The 26,364-nt window shown below is 38.2% G+C and overlaps 3 protein-coding genes across 4 annotated transcripts in view; 2 read left to right on the plus strand and 1 right to left on the minus strand.

The window, feature by feature from the left end:
* eif2ak4 (eukaryotic translation initiation factor 2 alpha kinase 4) overlaps positions 1-1,343 on the minus strand; it is a 55,914-nt gene extending 54,571 nt beyond the window's left edge. Inside the window, exon 1 of the mRNA XM_084392582.1 lies at positions 1,110-1,343. Coding sequence (XP_084248708.1) covers positions 1,110-1,208 — 99 coding nt within the window. The 5' untranslated portion in view covers positions 1,209-1,343. The remainder of the gene's footprint in view (positions 1-1,109) is intronic.
* Positions 1,344-4,291: 2,948 nt separating this feature from the next.
* Positions 4,292-9,052, plus strand: actc1b (actin alpha cardiac muscle 1b). Its single transcript, XM_084392585.1, has 8 exons — positions 4,292-4,385; positions 4,799-4,946; positions 5,950-6,189; positions 6,278-6,362; positions 7,304-7,465; positions 7,550-7,741; positions 7,819-8,000; positions 8,811-9,052. The coding sequence occupies exons 2-8, from the start codon at positions 4,818-4,820 to the stop codon at positions 8,952-8,954; spliced, it is 1,134 nt and encodes a 377-aa protein (XP_084248711.1). The 5' UTR covers positions 4,292-4,385; positions 4,799-4,817; the 3' UTR covers positions 8,955-9,052.
* Positions 9,053-10,414: 1,362 nt separating this feature from the next.
* Positions 10,415-26,363, plus strand: arhgap11a (Rho GTPase activating protein 11A). 2 transcript variants are annotated; one of them, XM_084392578.1, is made up of 12 exons: positions 10,415-10,859; positions 11,753-11,823; positions 13,014-13,110; positions 13,189-13,445; positions 14,252-14,412; positions 15,074-15,214; positions 15,845-15,919; positions 17,100-17,273; positions 17,722-17,851; positions 19,602-19,710; positions 20,573-20,711; positions 23,691-26,363. In XM_084392578.1, exons 1-12 carry the CDS (start codon positions 10,740-10,742, stop codon positions 24,941-24,943), a joined length of 2,727 nt encoding a protein of 908 aa, XP_084248704.1. In that variant the 5' UTR covers positions 10,415-10,739; the 3' UTR covers positions 24,944-26,363. The 2 variants fall into 2 exon arrangements, with proteins under 2 accessions (XP_084248704.1, XP_084248705.1); XM_084392579.1 differs by lacking the exon at positions 15,845-15,919 and having other exon boundaries at positions 23,691-25,038.
* Position 26,364: the final 1 nt, after the last annotated feature.

The following is a 26,364-nucleotide window of genomic DNA, read 5'->3' on the forward strand; positions in this document are numbered from 1 at the left end:
TAGAATATTCCTCCAAAACAATTATTAAATTATTAAAACTTAGAATAATATCCAAAATTTTCTTCTATGTTTTAAATAAATTACCTTTTTTTCTAAATAAATTGTTAATGTTTTATGCCTTTGTTTGATCACCACCAATTTTGATAATACATTTTTATTAAATCATAAACCGAGAAAAATTAAAACATAACATTTCTGAAAAAAAGAAAGCATTCCATATGGCCCTATTATTAATAATTAATTTAAAAAAGAAATAATTATAATATATATATATATATATATATATAAGTTGCTTTATAAATATTGAAACTTAATTTAGCGATTAAAATTGAATCCGGAATTTATTAATTTAGTATAAAATAAAATAAAAAAGTCTGGTTTAACTTTAAAAACAATTGTGAGAGAATTAAAATATTATTGTACGGTAGAATGTTCCTCTAAAAGCAGTATCAAAATGTATATATATATATATATATATATATATATAAACAAACAGAATTTGTTATTAAATAAAAGTTGACAACCCGCCAAATTAGAAGTCCGGTTTGACAAAGAAATTGTGACAGAATTAAAATATTATTGTACAGCAGAATGTTCCTCTAGAAGTAGTATAAAAAAAATAATAAAATTAAAAACACAGAATTTGTTGTTAAATAAAAAGTTGACAACCCGCCAAAATAAAAGTCTGGTTTAACTTGAACAAATTGTAACAGAATGAAAATATTATTGTACAGTATAATGTTCCTCTAAAATCAGTATTAACATTTATTTTATTAAAAACAGAATTTGGGAAAAATTTCATAGGGTTTTAAATATATATTTATTTATTTTTGTTAAACTTCTGATAAGCAGTACAAGTTTCATGGTTTCAGCTAATTAATTACATGTTACTGTAACATAACACACTTATGTGATGCGTATGTCACAACATTGAGCTAATTACCATATGACACGCCCACATTTTCAAATTTAAGCACAGCAATTGGGCAAGGACGTAAAAAGTGAAATGAACAAGTATATCATGACTTTTTGAGGACTTAAAAGAACCATGAACTGAACATGAGCTCTTTCAAACACATTAATGTCATTCCTGAATATAAAATCAATACCTTCCATGGATCTTCCGCTCGTATATCAGTGAAATCCTCCCCGTATATCGATGACAGCGCCTCGAGCTCGTTCTCCTGTTGAAGAGAGTACTCATTCATCCTGCATGATGAGCTCAGCACTCACACACACTCCTCAACACCATCTCCGATCAAAACGATGTAGAAAACATCATAAAACTTCTCATGTGGAGGCATGTAATCATCACAGCCGTCGCGTCGCGTGGCAGCGTCACGTCACGCTCGTGCGTCGCTCTGATGACGTGAGCGCGCACGCTGCAGTTCCTCGTCCTGCCGCTGAGAGGCGCTGTTGCTCTTCACAAAATAATATATTTATGTTTCACATTTTTAGATTTAGTTTCTTTAGTTTTGTGTGTTTTTTTGTTTTGTTTTTTTTCTTCAAAATGATTACCATGTACAATAAAGATTTTTTTTGTAACTACATGCCCTGGACACTGTTCTCCATTTTCTCTGTGGTGTTTAATGAATGATCTGGAGTGTGTGTATTATTGACTGGTGTGTGTGTGTGTGTGTGATCTGAAAGCATTGTTTGATTTTGAATTCATGTGAAATGGTTTTGAAGCAGTTGTTTGATTTAGCCAGAAGAGTCAAGTGTTGTGTGAATTTAGTTTGAAAATTTGGTTTTGTGTTTTAGGTTTCGAGAAAATGAGTGAAAGTTTCAAGAAATGTGTTTTAGCAGGTCAGAAACACTGTAAAGATGCACAAAATCCAACCTAAAAACTCACTTTTTTTAGTTTAGCTTTTTCCTAATGGTTTTAATTATTATTATATATCATTTTTAATTATTCTTTTCTTTTCTTTTGTACGCTTTGTATTTCTATCTGTATTTTCTACTTTCATTATTATTTATTTTTCTCTTTGTATTTTTCTTGTGTAAAGTGCCTTGAGAAGCTGCTTTAAAGGCGATATATAAAATAAAGTTTGTTAATTATCATCTTTGGCATTATTGCTCTTCCATGACGGGGATTTTCAGCTGAACACATTTCTACATTTAGTCACTGTGCAAACTGCAGACAGCTGAACACACACACAATAAAACACATGCAATTTCCTTAAATCAATAAGAAATTTAAATTTTGATGTGAATAAGAAACAAATTGTTCAGAGATATTGTGTTTGGGGGGGGGGGGGGGGGCTGTAAATGAATGTGTTTGTGTGATTATATGACATGTGTTGGTGTTCATCATTATAAAGCTGTGGAATCTGCATCTCCTTCACTCTTGTGTGTGTGTGTGTGTGTGTGTGTGTGCAGACAGAGCAGAAACCTATTAATAGTCAAACTCTCAAGCAGTGAATATGAAGAACAACCAGAACAGACGCTCATCCTCAATCATGCCGTCTTACAAACACACGTTTACCGCTCGGCATTCTGGGAAATAGAGCCGCATGTTTCATTTTGCATATCAATTTCTTTGTTTTAGATATAATTCACCCACCGTTACACATTCGCATTCGCATTCCCATTATATACCAATAAATACACATATTCATAGATTTTGAGTTTTATTTTTAATTGTATTGTATTCTAGTTATTTGATAGACAGATAGACGGATAAGATAAAAGCTCTTTTAGGTAAATTATCCTCCTATATTTCAAATCTTTTAATTTATTACACTAATAGTTATTACACTACATCTGGTTCTCATATTTGGCCAAAAGTCCCACAGATATTGTCAGAATCTGGTAATAAATAAATAAATAAATAAATGTGCTTTTTCTTTTTATGCTCCTTCTGTTTGTGAATGAATTGCAAAATAAAAGTTCTTAATCTCGATGCACTTTTAAATGTCTCTTGTTCCTCTTGATTTGCTATTATTTATTTGATTGTGGTATTTGTCATTGTTGTGCTTCTTCTGTGTGAATCTTCATGAGATCGCAATATCTCTCGGTGTGATTCTCCCGGGTAAATGAAATTCCTTCATGAACGTCTGAGTTTGACTCCAGTTCTATTTCAGGTCTAGTTCTGGGTAACCGACGGCGACGAGTTTGGAAGAGCGTCTCAGGATCAGGAAGAGGATTTGACGACTACACATGTTGCCATAGTAAGGGAGAATCTCCTAATGAGGATCGGGATCTCTGAAACACACCAATGGGACGTCCCGTCACACACACTCACACTCACAACACCTGATGAGAACTGTGACCCTAAAAGGAGAGAGCTGAGCCAATCAGAGCGCGGCTACAACCCCGGCTCGGCCAATCAGAGCGCAGGAGAGGGCAGAGGGCCAGGCGCGCGTTACTCTCAGCTGTTAACCACATTTAGGGTTCGAGCCCACATGCCTGAGGCCATTGACATATACAGTATTCATCCTGGAGAGAGCGAGGAGCCTCTAAGATGTTGCTAAAACGAGACCCGGCAAACCCTACTTGACATCTTTAGGCAGCCTGTGTTCGTAAAACGCTGAATAATCACAATTCTATCCAGAGACTGCTGACTATCGCCCACTAAACCTCACGCCGGGTCCGTCACACACACTGAAGTGTATTAATGCAGGAAATATTTAAACATTCTCCTTCACAAAGGGATGAACAACAGTGTGAATGTTTCAAACATCTCTGCTTTTATCCAATACAAAAAAGTGACACTGATTTAAATATGATCCCTATCGAACGGATGAACGAAAGTGTAAATGTTTAAAGCGTTTCCCACGCATGCACCCCTGCATTTTACACAGTAAAAAAGTGAAAAGTTATTAAAAATGCACAAAACATGCACATTACAGTTTTTTATGTGAATAATCTTTGCACGAGATATGCAAGAAAAAAAGTTGGCGACTGTGTGTCAAATAATAACTATTATTAAAACTATATTATATCAATAATATAGGCTTTAAATATATATATATATACAGTAATCAACATTTGAAGTTGTTCAAAATTCATGTGTAACTTTGATGAAAGGTTTTGATCCACTTCAAATGTTGACTACTGTGTATATATATATATATATTCTACTATATTATCATGTCAAATATCTGTTATTATAATATATAATCTGCATTTTCTCACACGTAGATGACTGGCGCTCTGCCCGCTATCCCTAAGGAAGCCTTTCTTAATTTTAGGGCGCGCTGAGATCAGACTCGGGGGTGGAGGGGGTTACTTTCTGCTTTTCGTTTTTTCTTGCGTGCTCTTATTTGGGCTTGTGTGAACCCCAGGCCCCGCCCCGGCCCCCAGGAGCCGCTCGTATTTAAAGGCCCTGCTCACCTTCTCTCACTGTCCCAGTGGAAGCATCAGTCTTGTGATATAACAACTTGGTGAGTCCTGCGAACGTCGACTTCTGCATCCGATGCTTCAGATCTTCTAGACTTCTAGACTAGTTAGAAAACGAGAACGGATAACAGCCACTTTTGCTGGAGCGGATCATCTTAGGCTTGATTTGATAACGCATTTCAGTGTTTTTTTCCGTGCAACACTGAGGCATCGTCGTAGTGCATGAATGAAACTAGAGCATGCTATGACAGCTGCGACTGGAGAAAGTGAGAAGACTCGAGCCCTAAATAGAGCGGCTGTTAAACTCCGGCCTTTCTTTGGCATTAGTGAAGTCTTGAGCTGCAGATTTGATTTCAGTAACCCTTCACGGGCAGGACAGAAGAAGCACGTGTTTAGATCAGTGTGTGCATGTGTGTGTGTGTGTTCGGTGTCTGACTGTGTGATGCTTCTTCCTCAGACCACCCAGAAAACCAACCATGTGCGACGACGAGGAAACTACCGCCCTTGTGTGCGACAACGGCTCTGGCTTGGTCAAGGCCGGGTTTGCCGGAGATGACGCTCCCCGTGCTGTGTTCCCCTCCATCGTTGGAAGACCCCGTCACCAGGTGCAACACTTCTGCACAACCACAAAAACACAACTCATTAATCCATACCACGCTGATATCATTATATTCCTCCGGCTGACTGATTAAGAATTGAAACACGTTTTTTTAAATGCATTGTCTAATTAAATATGCAGCTTTACTTAAAGCCTTTATCTGTAATGCATTAGAAAGCTAGTCATAATGTGCATCGGAATGCATTACATAGTTTCATAAATAACGTTAAAATGCATTATAACATTCAGATTCTTTGCAATCTTACAATTTACAAGCAAACATAGAAACAAAAATTAAATTACAATGTAAACAATATTTTTAAAAGAAATATGCGAGTAACACTTTACTTAAAGCCTTTATCTGTAATGCATTATAAAGCTAGTCATAATGTGCATCGGAATGCATTGCATAGTTTCATAAATAACGTTAAAATGCATTATAATATTCACTGAATCCTTATTACATCTGAAATTGGTTGTTTGACGTGTTTTAATGCTTTCTACTTTCTAATATAATGTATTATAACTGCGGTTACAATGCATTATACGATGCATTACAATACTTTTATAATGCATTATACATTAGAGTGTTCATATGCATTTTCAAATGCATTGCCTAATTAAATATACATTGTGAAATGCATTATCACTCCACAAATCAGCCAGAAACTAATCATTTTCACCATGTTTTATAGGCGTAGAATCTTGTGTAATCCGGCGAATGACATATGAACAACCCTTCAGGATATAAATATGAACAAAACTGTGAAGTCAAACTCACACTAATAGATCGAGTGTAATAAAATAAACACGTGTTTTAGTTCTAGAATTTGAAAACGCATGTTAACACATGTATAACGCATTATACAAGTATTTTAATGCATTCATTATGCAGTGTAACCGCAGTTATGAAAAGCCGAATCGCTCTGAAAACAGACCAGTGCACGTGTGTGTGTGTGTGTGTGTGTGTGTGTGACAGACTCACTAAACCTCTGAACTCTCTCGCTCAGGGTGTGATGGTCGGCATGGGTCAGAAGGACAGCTACGTCGGTGATGAGGCTCAGAGCAAGAGAGGTATCCTGACCCTGAAGTATCCCATTGAGCACGGCATCATCACTAACTGGGACGACATGGAGAAGATCTGGCACCACACCTTCTACAATGAGCTGCGTGTGGCCCCTGAGGAGCACCCAACCCTGCTCACTGAGGCCCCACTCAACCCCAAGGCCAACAGGGAGAAGATGACCCAGGTACTGATGAGATCCACACATACACACACACACACACACACACACACTCCCTCACGGGGTTTATAACACTGAGTCTCTCCTCTCGCAGATCATGTTTGAGACCTTCAACGTTCCCGCCATGTATGTGGCCATCCAGGCTGTGCTGTCCCTGTACGCTTCCGGCCGTACCACTGGTCAGTCACTAACACTCTTCACACACTCCTAGACAACACACACAATGAGCCAGATCAGTATTATACACTCGGAGAGAAAAAAAGGTACAAATGCTTTTATTGGGATGGTAACCTTTCAAAAGGTTCATCTATGTAGCATCTTTACCCCTTAAAGGTGCATATTATTAACAAAAGAGCAGATATTAAACCCTAAATAGTGCATATTATAGTATGTTTGAAAGGATGTCGCCCCTGTGACGGCTTTTGTACCTTTTTTTCACATTTCACATCAGAATGTGTTGTTAAAAAAATAAAAAATCCTGCAGAATCTTATTTTCTGAATCCAGAAGGATCTGATTGGATTGTTTCGCAGTGGACTAAGAGATAAAATCCCATTCTCTTTGATTGTTATTCTTGCAGGAACTTATTGACATACTATTGCAGTTTTATTTATAGCTGATTCAGCGTTTTGTCATATTTTTTAAATATGTCTATATAGGTTTAGTTAGTTTAATACTTTATATAATACTTTTTATACATATTTCAAGTAACAACATCAAGTTTTTTAAATGGTTTAAGTTAACAATAATAACAAGATTTCCATTAGGATCGTTTACAAATTATGATTAAAAAGATTTCACATTACACATTTCTTAGCATTGATTATTTTTTGAGTAGGCCTGTGTTATTCATTAAACAATCCCAGCTAACAAAAATATGTTCTAAGAACGTTTTGTCAACGTTCCCGTAAAACCGTTACATTGTCTCATTCCTCAAACACTGGGACCGTTACTTTCGAATGTTCTCTGGACGTTCTGATAAAGTAGCAACATTTAAAACCGTTAGAAGAACTGAAACATTTCAGAATCCATGAACATTATTAAAAACCAGAGACCGTTTGACTGCTAGACTGTGTGTGTGTGACCGATGCATCACTGACCTGTGTGATCACGTGTCTGCAGGTATCGTGCTGGACGCTGGTGACGGTGTGACCCACAACGTGCCCGTATATGAGGGTTACGCGCTTCCCCACGCCATCATGCGTCTGGATCTGGCCGGTCGCGATCTGACTGACTATCTCATGAAGATCCTGACTGAGAGAGGCTACTCTTTCGTTACAACCGGTGAGTAGCGCTACTCGCAGCAGCACAGGTGTGCATCAGGTGCGAACGCCGCGAAGTAACACACTCCTCAATGCCTCTCCACAGCTGAGCGTGAGATCGTGCGCGACATCAAGGAGAAGCTCTGCTATGTGGCTCTGGACTTCGAGAACGAGATGGCGACCGCAGCCTCCTCTTCCTCCCTGGAGAAGAGCTACGAGTTGCCCGACGGTCAGGTGATCACCATCGGTAACGAGCGCTTCAGGTGCCCCGAGACCCTCTTCCAGCCCTCCTTCATCGGTGCGTCTCATCCCGCTGCTCCTCAGGTGTGCTCACCTGTGATGGGTTGACACTCACTTCTCTCTCTCTCTCCTCAGGTATGGAGTCTGCTGGCATCCATGAGACCGCTTACAACAGCATCATGAAGTGCGACATTGACATCCGTAAGGATCTGTACGCCAACAACGTGTTGTCCGGTGGTACCACCATGTACCCTGGTATTGCTGACCGCATGCAGAAGGAGATCACTGCTCTGGCTCCCAGCACCATGAAGATCAAGGTGAGACACACACACACACACACACACACACACACACACATTTAATGCATTTAACCTTCATCCTTTCCTCGCACTTTGTAACTCATGTTTCCCTCACGGATGAACATGACCCGAAGCCATAAAATTATACTTTTTCTTTTCTTTCTTTTTTTTTGTCCAGAAAGCTTATTTTGATCATATTTTTTAACACACTTTTTTTTTTATTTACCTTTAAATAACTAGATTTGATACATAAATAAAAAGTAATTAAAGCATTCTTTCAACTTAAATTCTAAATAACTTTTAATTCAGCTCTAAATATCTTACATTGTGTGTCTTTGTCGACCTCTTGTGGAAAAATAATAATATAACATGATATTTCATGACTCTAGATGGCCTTATAGCTCTATATGAGCTGTTCCTCTGGGTGTATCAGTGTATCTTTATGCATTCAGATACACATGTAGACAATATAAATATTTTTTTGGTAAAGTTTTAATTTTTAGTCTGAATTTTGAGCATTTGTATGTTTCTCTATGTGTACTGAAGCATTCCTCGCATTCCATTCATTCCTAAGGCAGTCAAATTGACCCGAGAGGGAAGGATGTGTTACTTTTTTAAATTTCAACCACAAAACATGGTTATTCGTGGTTCAAGTGCGACAAAAGTCCGTGTCTTGGACCCCTCTGATAAACACTCATGTTTTTCCAAAATGAGTTTCGGGTTAAAACGTCCCGAGGGAAATGTTTTTGAAGTATATAGAAAGGTACTGTCTACATGCAGTGGTTGCTCAGAGCTTAACCCCATCTCTCTCTCTCTCTCTCTCTCCAGATCATTGCTCCTCCTGAGCGTAAGTACTCCGTCTGGATCGGTGGCTCTATCCTGGCTTCCCTGTCCACCTTCCAGCAGATGTGGATCACCAAGCAGGAGTACGACGAGGCCGGTCCTTCCATCGTCCACAGGAAGTGCTTCTAAACCAACAACAATCTCTCAGTCTCAGCCGTACATTCGTACTGTCTCTTTTACTGTATATACATGTAATGTTGTAATAAAAACAGATAACTGATAATGGACAGCAGCGTCTTGAGTGATCACTGCCCTGTTTTTGCACCATTGCAATGCATTTGAGAAGTGGTAAAAGAATCATGGCTACTGTACATGATAATAATTACATGCACCACCATATTTACATAAGTTCTTAAAAGAATATCACAGTGTGTTTCCTAAACTAAAAAAATATATATAATGCACTGCATGACATCAATAATGCAACACTAAGAATATTACAGTATATTTCCCAAACTAATAACATTTATAATGCACTACATGACATAAATAATGCAAAACTAAGTTCTTAAAAGAATATCACAGTGTGTTTCCTTAACTAAAAATATATATAATGCACTGCATGACATCAATAATGCAAAACTAAGTTCTTAAAAGAATATCAGTGTGTTTCCTAAACTAAAAATATATATAATGCACTGCATGACATCAATAATGCAACACTAAGAATATTACAGTATATTTCCTAAACTAAAAATATATATAATGCACTGCATGACATCAATAATGCAAATCTTTTTGCATTATTAATGCAAAAATTAATTCTTTTTGCAAAAAAGAATATCACAGTGTGTTTCCTAAACTAAATATATACATATACTGCACTGCATAACATACATAATGCAAAACAAACATTTTTCTTACAAAAAAAGTATCATTATGGTAAAATAAGTGCTGGGCAACGACTGCTCTCCATTAATCACATCCAAAATAAAAGTTTGTGTTTACATAATATATGTGTGTGTGTGTGTGTGTGTGTGTGTGTGTGTGTACTGTGAATAATTATTTTGTATATATATATAAGTACACACACATGCATGGATGTATATATTTAAGAAAAATGTGTTGTTTATATATAAAATATTTATATATGATATAAATGAAGTATAAATATATATATACAGTGTATAAATGCAAATATTTCTTAAATATATACATGCATATGTATTTATATATACACACAATAATTATACACAGTACACACACATATTATGTAAACACAAACTTTCATTTTGGACGCGATGCGATTAATCGTTGCCTAGCGCTATAAAATAGATTTGCAAAGTTTGCAAAAATAACCTTTATTTTTAATCTCCAGTTCCTCGTAACAAATACGCACTGATATGGACAATTATCCCTCACTAGCACAGCTTTCAGCACTGGCGCTGTTGTTCAGGAAATGCGTGTGATATTATGTTGCACTGTCGCTTTAACATCTGCTGCGCCATCAATCACGCGAGTCACGCTGCAGGGGGGCGGGGTCATCTGAGAAGGAACCGACACGTGACTACTCGCAACCCAATCAGAGTGCAGGAAACGCCTGAGTGACGTAGGCAGGGCGAAATTTGAACGTCTCTTTCCGCGCTGCCGTTGCGAAGACGGGAAATAAAGCGGACAGACAGAAACAAACACTAGATTTATATGGCGACATTTAGACTTTTAAAGCCGCGTTATTTTATTTGATAAAATGATGTTTACGCGCAGCACATCCTGGAGACGTAATGTGAGATGCGTTCGGTGACTTTGATCGGTTGTTTTTATCGAAATGTGTCGAGGAGAAGTAAACTAACCATCAGTTTGTTGTGTATTCATCACATCCATAACGTTCATTCCGCGTGTTTTTAAACCGTAAAGCAGCATTTTAGTCTTTTTTCATCATATTTCGAGTCATTTTAACGGTTTTTAGACGTCGTTATGAAGGTTTTGGAGAGAAATGTGGTTCGTCTGGCAGTCGTTCAGCATCTTCGGTCCGTTTATGGGATCAAAATTAAGAACTGGAATAAAAACAGAAACAAACCGACATCGGCGAACACGGTGAGTTTATAAAACCTCTGATTTCATTATAGAAACGCTAGACAGAAACGGGTTTCTTACAGGGATGTGATTCCCGAAATGCTATACTTTTGTCACATTTATTAATAATAACCAGGATTAAAAACAATATTTGATTGGACAATTATTGAAATTCTCTGCAACCAGACTTTTGTGTATTTATTATTATTATTAACGGGCAATATTCAGTAGTTATAATTGGTTTGTTTCATGTTTTTCTATCTGGTTCAGAGAATCTGTAAAGTCACCAACTGGTTGATCAACTTCCTGTTCACGTGGTTCACTGTAATAAAGAGATTAATCAACACATCTTAGGACAGTGAACATCCAAAAAATGTTTCAATTCTTTCATAATTTAGTCGCATAACCTGTTTGAGTTTCTTTCTTCTGCTGAACCCAAAATGAGTGAGTTTTGAGTGAACTATAACTTTAAACACAAACATGTGTTTCCAAGTTAAAACAAAAATCACCTAGTTCATTAGTGTATTGTTGCAGTAACACATTTACAGTGCAAAACACCTATTCTATGCATGTGTGTGTGTATGGCTTCTTTTCAAATGCACCATGTCTATATGGCCTTTGACCTCTGCATCCTTAGTCTGCATTTCTCTGTACTTTTAATGTTGAGAATACCCGTTTCATGAGATATTTCTATCACATTTGGCTGTTAAATCATAGAAAGAAATGTGATTAACAACATTATAACAGTCACTGGACTCTTATGCGTCTGACTCTGGTCACATGAGAGTAATTTGTGGACCTCTCCTCATGCCAGCTGTAAATGAAGGGGAAGTGCTGCTGATTTTCAAACACACAGAGCTTCACTTGTTCATGTTCTCCATCATCACCTGAACAGATCCTCCTTGTGTTTCTAGGTGAGGGTGTTTGGCGTGGCGCTCGAGGGTTTGCCACACTGTCATGTGCTGGACTACGGAGACGTACCCTGGTAAGACTGAGAGAGACTAACATTTACTGGCTTGCACACAGATGCTTTTTAATATTTATAAGAGCTTAATGCTGAGTCAGGCTGTGTGATAGAGTATTTATGATATTAGGGGTTTCTATCACTCTGTCCTCATTTTGGGGTGAACGATGCCTGTAAGTGCAGGTCTCAAGGTCTCAACCCTCAACGGCACCATTTATCACATACTTGTAATGTCTTTTGAGGCGAGCGATCTGTACACCACACCCACTGCCATCTCTAGGTGTGAATGGCTTTAAATTAGACATGCATGACTGATCTTCAAGGTGAAGTTGTCTTCAGTTCAGCCGTGGGTTGCACTCAAATACAGTACGTTTTTACTGCGGTAAGACTGTGTGTGGAATGTGGTTAGGCAGTGGACCATGCAGGAAAAGGAAACATGAAATCAAAGCTAAATATGCCTAATAAAATATTTAAACATTTTATCTAAATGTTGCCTGATTCTTTGGACATTTACTTAATTTTTTTATTGAATTGTACTTTTATTTATTATTTTGTTTATTTGCCCTTTATTTGAGTATTTTATATTTTATTTATTTTCCCTATAATTACACTTTATAGCTGTATACATATATTTTATACATTTCCCTATAAAATGTTAGTAACATTTGTATAAAATTTTTTATTTAACACAAATATTTAATCTATTTCCCATATATTTTATTATTATAATTTTTTATTTGCCCTATATTTCACTATATTTTATTATAATTTAATTATTTTGTTTTGCTCTATATTGTAGTTTTATTTTTATTATTGTACATTATTTATTTGCCAAATATTATCTCTATTAATATATATGTTAATTATTTCACCATATTTTATTATTATTATTTTACATTTATTATTTAAATATTTTGCCCTGTTTCCCTATATTTTGGTATTATTTTATTTTTATTGTTTTATATTTTATTTATTTGGCATATAAAATTATGTTAAAATGTTAATTATTTTACCTATTTCACCATATTTTAGTATTATTTTATTACTTTGTTTATTTTTGTTTTATTTGCCCTATATTTTATTATTTTATTAGTTTTTTTGCCCTATATTTCACTATATATATTTAATTATTATTGTCCTGTTTTATTATTATGAGGTGTATTTTTGCCCTGTATGTGTGTGTCGAGTTCATGTGTCTCGCTGTCTCTCAGCTTTATAGTGGACGCATGTACGTGTCTCATGGATCATCTGGACACGGAGGGCCTGTTCAGAAAGTCCGGTTCTGTTGTGCGGGTCAAGAGCCTCCGGGTGAGTGACTGACCTTTACTGTACTCCAGACACTGATGATGGTGTTCTCACACAGTGTGTTGTGCTGTGACCCCGCAGGCCAAGCTGGACCAGGGCGAGGACGGTCTTCCCACGGCTCTCCCGCTGGACATCGCTGGCCTCCTCAAGCAGTTCTTCCGGGAGCTTCCCGAGCCGGTTCTGACCGTAGACCTGCACAGCGGGTTCCTGAAGGCCCAGGAGCTGCCCTCGGAGGAGGAGAGGACCTCGGCCACGGTCCTGCTGTCCTGTGTGCTGCCCGACAGGAATCTAAACACACTACGCTACTTCTTCAGCTTCCTGAAGACCGTCTCTCAGCGGTACGGCGCTCGTCTTCAATCTCGTTATGCTAATAGGTTCGCGGTTTATCGTGATTCGGCACGCGTGTGATTCGCGGATTCACTGCTAAATTTAACCATCATAGAGTGAAAGTTTAGAATTTGGACGTGTTTTGTCTTGCCAGTTTACACACTCAAACAACTGTAAACGCAGAGAGAGAGAGAGCGCTCGAACACCAGATTGATTCCTCTTTCGTGTTTCCTTGGCCTTGAACGGACACATAAACACAGTTATGTCTAATGACTCGTCTCAGCAAGTATTCTCGGTTATGTCATAAATGAACAGTTGAGGAAGAAACCGGATGTTTGTCAGTTTATTCGGTCTTAAAGTGACAGTAGCCTAATATTCCTGCTGCTTCCTGTGCCATTAATGCTAATAAAACAACAAACTACAGCTTTAACAAAGATTAAACTATATTTAATTCTACAGTGAACAAAATGTATTTTACATTTAGCCTTAATTATTAATTTCTGTACCTGAATACCGTTAGACTTAATAACTTTTAGTATTCATCTCTGCTTGTAATTTGTGTATTTGTTCTTATTTTATTAGTGACTGTTCACCTGTTTTTAATAAGGTTTGAACATTATCAGTTACGCTGATCCAAAAGAAAAAAGATCAGATCTGTGGCTCAGAAACCGTAAATGATCCGAAACGTGAAGTTTGTGATCCGTTCCACCAGTACTAATCAATGACTTCCTTCTGAATGGTTCTTTTCAGAAGTTCTTTTGTGTTTACATGCATGTAAAGTGTGTGTGTGTGTGTGTGTGTTGCTCCTTCACTTCAGATGTGCTGAGAATAAGATGGACAGCAGTAATCTCTCGGTCATCTTCGCCCCGAATCTCTTCCACTGTGACGGAGGAGAAAAGATGAGCAGCAACACTGAGAAGAGGCTCAAGCATCAGGCGGCGGCTCTGCAGTGTCTCATCGATAACGCTCAACACCTGGGTATGTGTGCGCCCTCACTTATATACTTCACTACAGTTACATAGTCTTGATCCATACCTAACATACTCACTCACTCAATCAGGGGTTCTTAAACGTTTTAGTTTTTAGTCTGCTGGACATATTTATATAAAATATATACTTATTTACTTGAAACTTTTTTTTTTTTACACGTTCATCTGTGTTTAGTGTGTGATGTTGCTGTTTGATCATGAAAAAGCTCCAGCTCTTCCCTATATCAGTGTCAGTGTTCCTGAACTCATTGTATCTTGAGTTTCTTCCGGGAACGAACACGTCACAATATTCCTCATTATAATAATTCATACGCAGGATAAAGGGGCGGGGCCTGGTTGAGTGAGTTAGTAGTGTGTTAAACTGGCAGTTATGGAAAGGGGCGGGACATTTCCCAAACACACTCGAAGCGCTCGACCAATCACAACACACCGCTCCAGCCGACCAATCAGACCACAGTGTGCTTTTCAGAAGGAGGGGCTTCATAGAGACAGGAAGTAAACAGAGCGTTACTGACACCAATTCCAGTTTGGGAAACCCTGATGTAAATGAAATGGAATTAAAGCTTTGATATATTTAACATGTATTGCGTTAATCCAGTGAAAAGCAACGTGTGGGAGAGCAGTGACGCTAACCCTGCTGTTGTTCATAGGTGCGGTTCCTCAGTTCCTGATGGAGAAGGTTCCAGCCATGCTGGGCTGTGATGCTGCGGTGTTCTCTCCAGCTTCAGTGTCTCTAGAGGAGAGTAACGCTCACTCAGACCTGAAGAAAAGCAACAGACGCAGTTTAGGAGGTAAGAAACGTGTCTAAAGGCTCTTTCCATCAGTTTCATCACATGACTGCTGTGAAGGGAAGTGGATACGGCTAATGACAGGGTTCGTACTAGTAGTTTTCACTTAAAGTGCTTGAATTTGACTTTTTGAAATTTAAGTTTGGGAAAACCCTTGAAGACAGCCATACTTCTGAAAAAGTGCTTGGATTATTGGAAGATAAAAGGCTATATTAGGGGGGAAAAAAGTTAAATTTTATTGATAAAGCAATCTTTTCACACCCATCTGATATAGATATAGAGCCATTTAGCCTAGCTAATTATTCAAGTATATGATACAGCTTTAATTCTTCAGGTTTATTATATTTAAGGGAGAAAAAATCCATTTGAATGGTTAAAGTTTCCACAGCCATTGCATGTGCTGCACTTTATTTGTACCATTTAGTTGTTTTATCTATTTACATTTTTTATAGTTTGAAACATAATAAAGATATTGTTTAATAAGTGAGATCTCTGATTGTTTTCCTTAAACTAAAAAAGTATTGCTTAAAGTCCTGGAATTTCATTCACAGCATCTGTACGAACCCTGTAATGATGATTTGAAGGCATATGATGTGAGTTTCTTTAGTTGAGTGGGTGTGTTTTGTATTGCAGATGTGGTTAATGGAGCTCTGAATAGGTTTAAAAGTAGTAGAACGCCAACAAATACCCCTCAGTCTGATGGAGCAGGTGGGTAAACGTCCTCATCAGATCCGCTCGGGGGTTTCTCACCTTCACTTGGTACATGTAATGAGCACGTGCTGCTTTGAGTTTGAGATGGCTTTGTGTGCACACTTTCATGTAGATGTTCCTGTTTACATTATGGCACGGCATGGATGATATACAGCATAATGTTTGTCTTTTGGCACTTGTGAGAATATGTTCCCTCTACTTTTGGCTAACCCTTGTGTGTCAGTTAAAAAAAAAAAAAGTTATGTCCTACAAACAAAAATGTCCTAAAAACTGAAGCTTGGGAGAACAGACTTTAAGTTTGGTCTCATTTTTAAAGAACACCCTGTGGTAAAAAAAAAAAAAAAAAAAGTTTAAAAAGTGAAATTTAATAACAATATTTTATATAAAATATATATTTTATGAGACATGTTGAACTCTGAAACTGCTAGAAAATCAAAGCCATAAATCTAAACAACTCGTGTTCCAAATTTGAGGTTGATATCTCAGTAGCTTCAGTGAGTGTGTGTGTTTGGGCGCAGTACCAGATTTCCCCATTAGAGGCAGCAAAACTCCACTTTTTCTCTCTTAATTATTACAAGCACACACAATTATAGCTGCATAATCTATCCAGTTGGCTCTATAATATGCAGAAAACAGGAATAAAGCGAGTGTTTGCTTTATAGGCCAAACCTGAGAAAATGGCACCATCTGGTAAAACAATAGTACAAATTAAAAATGTTGAAGCCTTGCCAACAGAATGAAAGTCTCTTAACAAAGATTGCATCATTTTTATAGTTAAATGGCCCCGGGATTAAAAAATGGAAGTTTCAATGGGGACATTTGTCCAAAAGGTCCTTGAGTGCAAAATATACTTCTTTTTTTTTTTAAAGGAAATTGGGCTGAAATAGTAAACTCCAATAAAAATACACACCTGTGCCTGAATGTATGCAGTTGGCATTAACACGGGCAAAATGATTAAAAAAACCCCTAAAATGTCCATAAGGTCGCACAAGGGTTAGATGATTTCTGCTCCGTTTTCAGTTGCTTACGCACATCTTTGCTTGTCAGTCTGACACTTTTGGCTCCAGCTTAACTTCCCTGTATTGATTCTCTAGCCTGAGCACGAATGGAAGAATAACAGGAATCTCCTTCAGGAACTCAAGTGGCTTTTCAGTGAATTCAAGTCTTTTTCCTTCAGTTTTCTCCATGGCCACTCCTGTCATCATAACTCCAAACTCCAAGCGTAAGCTTCCGCTGGACTCGGCACACACTCATGGCTTCTCCAACAAGAAGCGCAGGTCCATCAAGAAGAACCTCGGCCTGGAGCTGTTCCCCAGCGCTCTGTTTGGAGGATCGTCTACACCTGGATCAGGTGAGCTTCACGCCACATTAGGGCTGGCAAATACAAATACGGATTTTGAATACACGCTGTCACTTGCTTCTCCGTGTTCACAAGTTTCAGTCCTTTCAGTGTAAAAGTCTTCATTACTGACTGACTCATAAAGACTTTGGTCTTTGCTGCCATCTACTGGTGAAATGTATGTAACTTCTGTTGCTGTTTACAGTCAGGGACTATTTTCTCCAGCGGAAGGAAGACTTTTAGTGATTTTTACTTCATGAAAGTTGCATAGATGCATATTTTTCGGCTTTAATATTTGTATTGTGTGGTGACCGTTTTATAAAAGCAATAATGTGCTCGAGGCTAGAGCTGTATCGGGAGTAAGTCGTGCCTAACGACGCCCTCAGCCGGGACTTGTTCACCATACAGTACATCCTCTCGTACCTCATTGCTGACTCATTTATCTGTGTTGTTCTCTCAGCACACAGTGCGGCAGGGGCTCTGGACTCGTCTCGCGGTGGTCTACTGTCTTCTGTGGGCAGAAACTCTCGTCTGTCCTGCAGTTCTGCCCGGAGGAAGAGCCGGCGACGCAGAGACCGCAGCGTCAACAGGTACAACACACACTCTCATCTTCCTAGGGATTATCAGGGTTCGTACAAGCTGGAAGGACTTCAAGTCCTGGAAAACCCTTGAAAACAGCCACATCTTAAAGTGCTTGACTTATTTAAATACAATATATGTGACCCTGGACCACAGAACCAGTCACAAGGGTCAACTCTTTGAAACTGAGTTTTATACATCATATAAAGCTGAATAAATAATCTGTCCACTGATGTGTGGTGTGTTATGATACGACAATATTTGTCTGAGACACAACTATTTAACATCTGGAATCTGAGGGAGCAAAAAAATCTAAACATTGAGAAAATCTCCTTTAAAGTTGTTCATTAATGTTCTCGATTGTGCTGCATTCACTCACACAAATACATGTTTTATATATTTACGGTAGGGAATGTACTAAATATCTTCATGGAACATGATCTTAATATCCTCATGATTTTTGCCATAAAAGAAAAATCTATAATTCTGAGCCATACTGTATAGTTGGCTATTGCCACAGATAAACCCGTGTGACTCGAGGCTGGTGACGTGATCCAGGGACACATATTTGAAATACAATTTTTTCGAAAAAACACAAATACAATATTTTCACGCAGCATGAACACTCCCATCAGACCCTTTCTCCATACGCCAAAATTATAATATAAAATATTATTTATTGAACAATAATAACCATTATAAACTTTGTATTAATATATATTATTAAATGCGTTATAAGTTGTGTTTTGGATGCCTTATATCTGTAAGGTGAGTTTTAAAACAAATCCTAAAGCCCTTGTTTGATAAGTGAGATCTCTGACTGTAGTCCTTAAACCAAACAAGTAGAGCTTGAAGTCCTGGAATTTCTTCTTACAGTTTCTGTACGAACCCTGGATTATTATCACTAACTATTAAAGTACAGTCGCATGAGCACTGCAGGCAGAAGTCCAGTGTCTGTTAGCAGAAGAGTGTGTTGTCATGTGACGTCACTCCTGGAGGGCAAAACCAGGCTTTCCTCCAGTCATTGTTTCCAGCCAGTATTAATGTAGTAGACAGTGATATTTAAAGACTAAATTAAACGTGTACCTTATTGATCTTGTAAAGCATGTTCCCATAGATAACCGCTTCATTGAACCACTCATCTGCTCGCCTGTACACTGGTGTGCTTCATTAATGAGCTGTACTGAATTTGATCTGCAGACATTCAGAACGACCATTTAACGCTCAAAAAATGCATTACAAATTGTGAAATATTATTATAATGTAAATCATCTGTTTTCTATGTGAATATGCAGTAAAGTGTAATTTATTCCTGTGATCAAAGCTGAATTTTCAGCATTACTTCAGTGTCACATGATCCTTCACAAATCATTCTAATATGATGATTTGATGCTCAAGAAATATTTGATTATTATCTGTGTTGAAAACAGTTAATATTTTAGTGAAAACTGTGATGCATTTTATTTTTCAGGATTCTTTGATGAATAGAAAGTCCAGAAGAACCGTGTTTATTTGAAATATAATCTTTTGTAACATTATAAATGTCTTTACTGTCACTTTTGATACATTTAATGCATCCTTAAGTATCAACTTTGTTTTATTTATGTTTGTTTAAATCTTACCTCAGTATCTCCACAAGAGGGCGCAATGAGCAAAATATTAATGCATCGTATTAAATAGTTCATTCTAAGCAATGAAATGAGATTAGTGAAGTGAAGTGTGTGTAATTCTCACTGTGATGGGTCCCCTTGATGTGTTCAGAGCTGAATCGGGGAAGGCCGGCTGTTTCTCTCCCAGAGCCGTGAAGAAAGAGCCCGTGAGGAAATCCCTGCGTCTGCGCTTCAGTCTGGGCAAATCCAGCCGCGAGTCTGTAAGTTCAGAAACATCATCTCTGTCAACATCCACCAGAGACTGAACAGTCCAGCCATCTTTTCTGCGCAACCCTGATTTGCATGCCTATAATGTGCATCTAATGCTTATGTATTTAATACATATTAATGGGTGAGTAATTAGCACTTGGTTAACAGAATTAAGGACTTTTGTTATGCCATGTTGAGTCTGGCTCCATCTAGTGGCGGTGTAATGTTGGTACATGCTGCTATTAATGATGCAATAATCACATTATTTTACTGTCTTGGTTTGAGGGTTTTACTCATGCATGGTTTTGGGTTTTATGGGGAAAAAAATAAGCAAGGCTTCTGAGCTGGACAGCTGGAATATGATTGATCTGGTGATTTATAGCGTTTAAGCGTTCAAGAGAATGATGTTTTTACCCGTGGATAAGTGTTATGACACTATGATGATGGATGTAATGTGATTGTTTGTTCGTTCTAATATTTGTGTTGTCAGTGACTTGCTTAATATTGCACATGTTGTAGCATTGTGACTTTAGGAGATGAAATCTCTTTATGATTTTATTTAAGAACCTGATATTACTAAAAATATTTGTAGAGTAATAAAAATGTTTTAAGAGGAAACAAATATTAATATTATAACAATTTTATTATTTTTCTAATTAAAATGTATCCTTGTGGTTTTGGGTTATTCCTTGCCATTATTGACATGGTCATTATTTTATGCATGCATATGCTCTAATAAAAAAAGATGTTTGACCAGAAATCAGCATTTTTTATTTTTTCTCCCAGTTAAGCGTTATCATAATTCAACACTGACATGATGACTCAAACAATCACAAACCAAAGAGTAAAAAGAAGCTGCCTCTATTTCAACAGAACCTCATTACACATTCACAACTGGGGCCAAAGAGGTCAGAGGTCATAGGTTGGCGCCTTGCAACACAAGAGAGCTGTACTGGTTTTCACTTCACCAAGGAGTTGAGTCCGACTGTTTTGAAGAAGAGCCCCTCGAAAGGTCCGTATTTTGGGTTTATATTTACTACTCAGAGCTTTTTCCTACACATCTGCAGATTTTAATATCAATATTGACTTTATTATGAAAGATTAATCAGTGCATGTCATGCCAAAGAATAAACTAACCTGAAACTAACTCACTGCGGGCGTCATGCGGTCGAGAGACGCTTCACTGCCTCTATTGCACATGGATAGTCACATCTCAGTCTGCATTATTATTATTATTATAATTCTAATTGAATATCGTGTTTTATTTGTCAGTGCATCAGAATTCAGAAGAAAAATTGGATGCAAAAGCATTTTCATGTTGATCTTAAAACTGCAGGCTCTTATTTCTCACGCTTTATTTCTTCTGCTTGCTTTAAGTCTCTTCTGCTCACTAAAGCTGCATCTATCTGATCAAATACAGTAAAACAGTGAAATATTATTGTAATGTAAATCATCTGTTTTCTACGTGAATATACAGTAAAGTGTAATTTATTCCTGTGATCAAAGCTGTATTTTCAGCATCATTACTCCAGTCTTCAGCGTCACATGATCCTTCACAAATCACTCTAATATGATGATTTGATGATCAAGAAACATTTATGATTATTATCAGTGTTGAAAAGTTTCATATTTTTGTGGAAACTGATAGCCTGGGTTTCCCCATACTGCCTTGAGCAGCGCGATTTTATTCACGCTGCAAGGTAGTCTGGCTACCATGGGCTAATTTTTCCCCTGAAATAGGGAACCAATCACAGAACGGGGAGGGAGCAGCAAGACGATGACGAAGTATATGCGACACACCGAAGCAGTTTGTTTATCTATGGATCCAACATGACAGACGTAAAAATATATGCATATTTAGTTTAGCAAGCAAACACATCTACATAAATATTCCTGTATTTCAAGTTGATAAAATAATTTAAAATCCACATCAGTTTATTTGTGCCGACGCGCCACCCCTCCCAGGATCTATAACGTTACCTAGGCTACTTCCACTTTTAAAAATTCATCATAACCGCGCGCGCGATCTGCTTGCAGTCGTCGAGATGGATGCTGAGGAGTTGAAGAAAAGAATAGCTAGTGGAGATTGTAAAGTTGTCGACAATACGTCATCAAAAATCAAGTCCAGTGTGTGGGAGAAATTTGGAGTTATCTGAAGAAAATATTGTAAAAAGCTTTGCTGCAAACATTTTCGTGTTGGATAGCCGCAAATGTGGAACTTCATCCCGGAGGAAGCACGCAGATAACTGGTAACAAAGCCGTTCTATCGAACGGTATTTTTCATATTTAACACTGTTAGTATGTGTGGTGTGCAGGGCGTGTTTGAACCCAAAATTGTCAGATGTAGGCTAGACGAAATTGCGTGGCATATAGTGGTGTAGCCGCGTCTGTTCGATTTGTGTGGTAACGTTAACGTTAGCCATGTTCTTCATGTATCGGCCTTTTGACAGCTTCGGCTGAAGTTGTCCTTGTGTTAATTGTCGTGTAATAACTTCTGTATGACCTGGCAATAAACATTTTTGTAAGTGTCTATAATGTGATAGTCTAAACTGATTTTATTTCGGGTGCGGGTCGGGTGTCGGTTCTATTTTAAGCGGGTCGGTGCAGATTTTTATTAGTGCTGCTGTTGGAAAACGGGTCGGGTGCGGATTTACAAAATCGGACCCGTGCAGGACTCTCTGGTGTACACATAAATCTCTGACCCATCGTCGTCGTCTTCGTTGAATATCTGTCGCTCTACTTACGTCATCTGGTATAATTGAAACGATTGGCTATGAGCTACGTACAGGCGCATTTGATAGACATTTGTAGCGCCCAATAAACGGCTCTGGGCATTCGTAAACCACGCCTCAAATACGAGAAAATGAACATGTGGTTCCCAGACCACGTCTCAAAGAGAAAGTGGTCTGACGTTAGCCAGGCTAGGAAACTGATACATTTACTTTTCAGGATTCTTTGATGAATATAAAGTTCTAAAGAACAGCGTTTATTTGAAATAGAATATTTTGTTACATTATAAATGTCTTTAACTTTTGATCAATTTAATGCGTCCTTGATGAATCAAAATATAATTGTTTTGTTTGTTTAAATCTTACCTCATTTTTGAATGGTGATGTATGACTGTTTCCACACAGATCTGAAGCAGCACAACAGTTTCCAACACTGATAATAATCATAAATGTTTCTTGATCATCAGATCATCATATTAGAGTGATTTGTGAAGGATCATGTGACACTGAAGACTGGAGTAATGATGCTGAAAATTCAGCTTTGATCACAGGAATAAATTACACTTTACTATATATTCACATTAAGGCTTTCAAAATGGCAGAAAAACTAAATTAGATAATAATAATAAATTTTTTTTTTTTTTTTTTTTTACTTATTACGAAAATACAAATTAGATTTTAAAAGGCATAATTTCAGTCAGCAGGAAACAGGCCACAAGAGGGCGCAATGAGCCAAATAATGCATCGTATTAAACTCCTTATTCAAAGCGATGAAATGACATTACTGAAATAAAAAGTGCATAACATGCACAAATAACGAACAAATATAATTTCGTAAATTGCATAAACAATTTTATGAACAAAAAAAGCATCATGTACTTATGGCATAGTTTAGTACTAAAATTTTAATTTCAGGTAACACTTTATTTTACAGTGTCACTGTTACATTACATGTAGTTGGTGTAGTAATAGCTATAGATTATGCATAATTACATGCAACTAAGCCTAATCCTAACCCTATAGTAAGTACATGTACTTAATATTACTGAGTACTTAAATGTAGTTACAGTGTAACAAAGACACCTTAAAATAGTGTAATTTTAATTCAACAGTCTTAATTCACATAGAAAAGTTATTTTAAATGATGACTATTTCATTTTTTTCTGTATTTATTCATCTAATAAATGCACTGGTGAGCAGAAGAGACTCTTTTAAAAGCGGTGTATAATTTGAGTTTTCTGTCGTCCACGTTTGATTGACAGGCTCCAAGTTTCTCAGTAAATCGGAGGATGACCTCTTGACCCCTCGGTGTGAATCAATAAACCACAGGAGCTTGTGGAGTCGAGACACTCCCGATGTCGGCCTGACTTTCCCGACGGATTCGTTCTCGGAGACCAAACCTCCGACGGTCAACGACGTTCCCAAGATCCTCTGCGGCGAGGAGTCGTTCAGCGAAGAACCATCCGGATCGACTCTAATGAAAATCAAGCAAGCGTTCGGTGAGTCTGGCAGTGACCTTCACAGCATCATCAAACAGCAGGACCACGACAACCCGGGGTCAAACTCCTCAGGAACCTCACAGAAATCACCGTCTGAGGATCACAATGTGACGTTCGGACAGATCGAGATCGTTCCCATGTCTCCTCTACATATCGACAGCGCTCTGTTCGATAGTGGAACGACACGGTTTGGTGAAACCAGTCTGAACGAGTCTCTCTGGCTTGGAAACGAAAGCAAGGATTTCTTAAAGGAACAACGATGTTCTGCAGAATGCAGTCAATTAATCGACGCTTTAGACATACAGAGTCCCGTCGCTTTCAGACTGGACTCTTCCAATAGGATCCAATCAACTCCAAGAACGCAAACCAACACCGACACGTCGTCACTGGGAAATGAGATGATTGATAAACATCCCGTTGAAACATGTGACATGACGACATGTTCCTACAGACCGGACACTTCCAGAGTCCAATCAACTCCACACGGATCAAGAACACAAACCAACACATTGGGAAAGGAGATTGATAACATTCCCAGTGGCGCTGAAACTCGCCGGATGAAAGTGGCCGAGCAGATTAAACGGTTCAACATGATGACGCTGGATTCGCCCAGAGCTAAAGCGATCCGATCGCCGATGAAGTTCCAGCGCACGCCGGTTCGGCAGTCCGTGAGGCGCTTAAACTCTCTGGTCGGGAGCCGGAAAGAGGTCCGGATGGGTTGGTGTGCCGCCGCGACTCAGATGAAGGCCGTGAGTTTGGAAAGCGCTTTGCATTCGACGTTTGCTAAACCCAAACCTCCAGTTCCTCCGAAGAACACGAAGGTTAAACACGCGACGCTGGAAGACGTCACCAATAAGACGCCAAAGACAAAACGCGACAAGAATGGCGCAAATGAACATCCCAAGTCTGTTCTGCTCGGAGTGTCTGACAACGAGACCAATCGCTATCGAGGATCACCCAGAAACCCTCTGGCCGAGGTCAAGCTGCTGTCAGCGCTGAAACCCATCGATATATAAGATGTATCGTTAGAGGAGGAGGAATCTCCTGATGATGTACTCTCTTCCTCGTCATCAAAGATGTTCATGTGTTTCTTTCTTCAGTGGGAAAGAAATGCAGGTTTTTGAGGAAAACACTCCAGGATGTTCCTCCATAAAGTGTCTTCAATGGGGTCCAACGGTTCGAAGGTCCAGATGTGAGTTTCAGTGCAGCTTCAAAGTCTCGATCCAGCCGAGGAATAAGAGTCTGATCTAGACAAACCAGCCGACATTTTACAACTAAATAAACATTTATATACTTTTAACCACTAATGCTGGTCTTGCACTCGCTGTGGTGCGCCACACATTACGTAATCAGGTTGAAAGGTCAAATGTGACGTAGGCGTAAGAACCGACCCAGTGTTTACAAAGCCGTGCAAAGACTGAGTCAAACGCCATTTACTAAATAAATAAATAAAAGGTAAAACAATGTCGGATGATTTTGAAGTTGGAGGAGAAAATGAGATGGAGAAAATCCTACATTTTCCGCTTGACCTTTCAACCTGATCACGTAATCCGTGAAATCGTGGACCTGCAAGACCAGCATTAGTGGTTAAAAGTATATAAATGTTTATTTAGTTGTAAAATGTCGGCTGGTTTGTCTAGATCAGACTCTTATTCCTCGGCTGGATCGTGTCGAGACTTTGAAGCTGCACTGAAACTCACATCTGGACCTTCGACCCGTTGGACCCCATTGAAGACACTATATGGAGGAACATCCTGGAGTGTTTTCCTCAAAAACCTGCATTTCTTTTCCACTGAAGAAAGAAACACATGAACATCTTTGATGACGAGGAGGAGAGGAAATTATCAGGAAATTTTCATTCTAAAATGATCTACTCCTTTAAATGCTTATTCTTGCGTACGCTTGTGAACTCGTATATTCAGGGGTCTTAACTTATTTTACTGTCGTGAGCTTTGATCGTCATACAGGTGAATGAGGCGATCAGTGATTTTACTTAATTTTTACATCATTCCATTATCAGTTTGGATTTCATGTTCGCTTCGTTTGATTTAAAAGCCAAACTCAGATGCATTTCAGAGCCATCCTGTAATTGTAGATCACGAACTGAAACCCACGATTGCACTCTTGAAGTACACTGATCTTGTGTGAGTGTTTGCTGTAAGTGAAAAGACGAGTCTGTGAAAGTGAGAATACATCATAATTGTGTTTAGAGTGAAAACGGATGCTTGTGAATTAGATTGGAATTGGTAGGTTTGGGGACGGTGTCTTATATTTACCTTTATTTATATATTGTAAGGCCTTAAAGACAACATTCATGGTGCAACTCAAGGAAATGTATGTTATGTTAAGCAGTATTATGGTCGTATGTGAAATCCTCAATGCTGTTGTTGTTGAACATGTTTTGCATGAAGTTGTCAAACTAAACTGTTTAAACTGA

This window comes from Rutilus rutilus (genome assembly GCF_951802725.1).
Source record: "Rutilus rutilus genome assembly, chromosome: 21".
Taxonomy (NCBI): Eukaryota; Metazoa; Chordata; class Actinopteri; order Cypriniformes; family Leuciscidae; genus Rutilus; species Rutilus rutilus.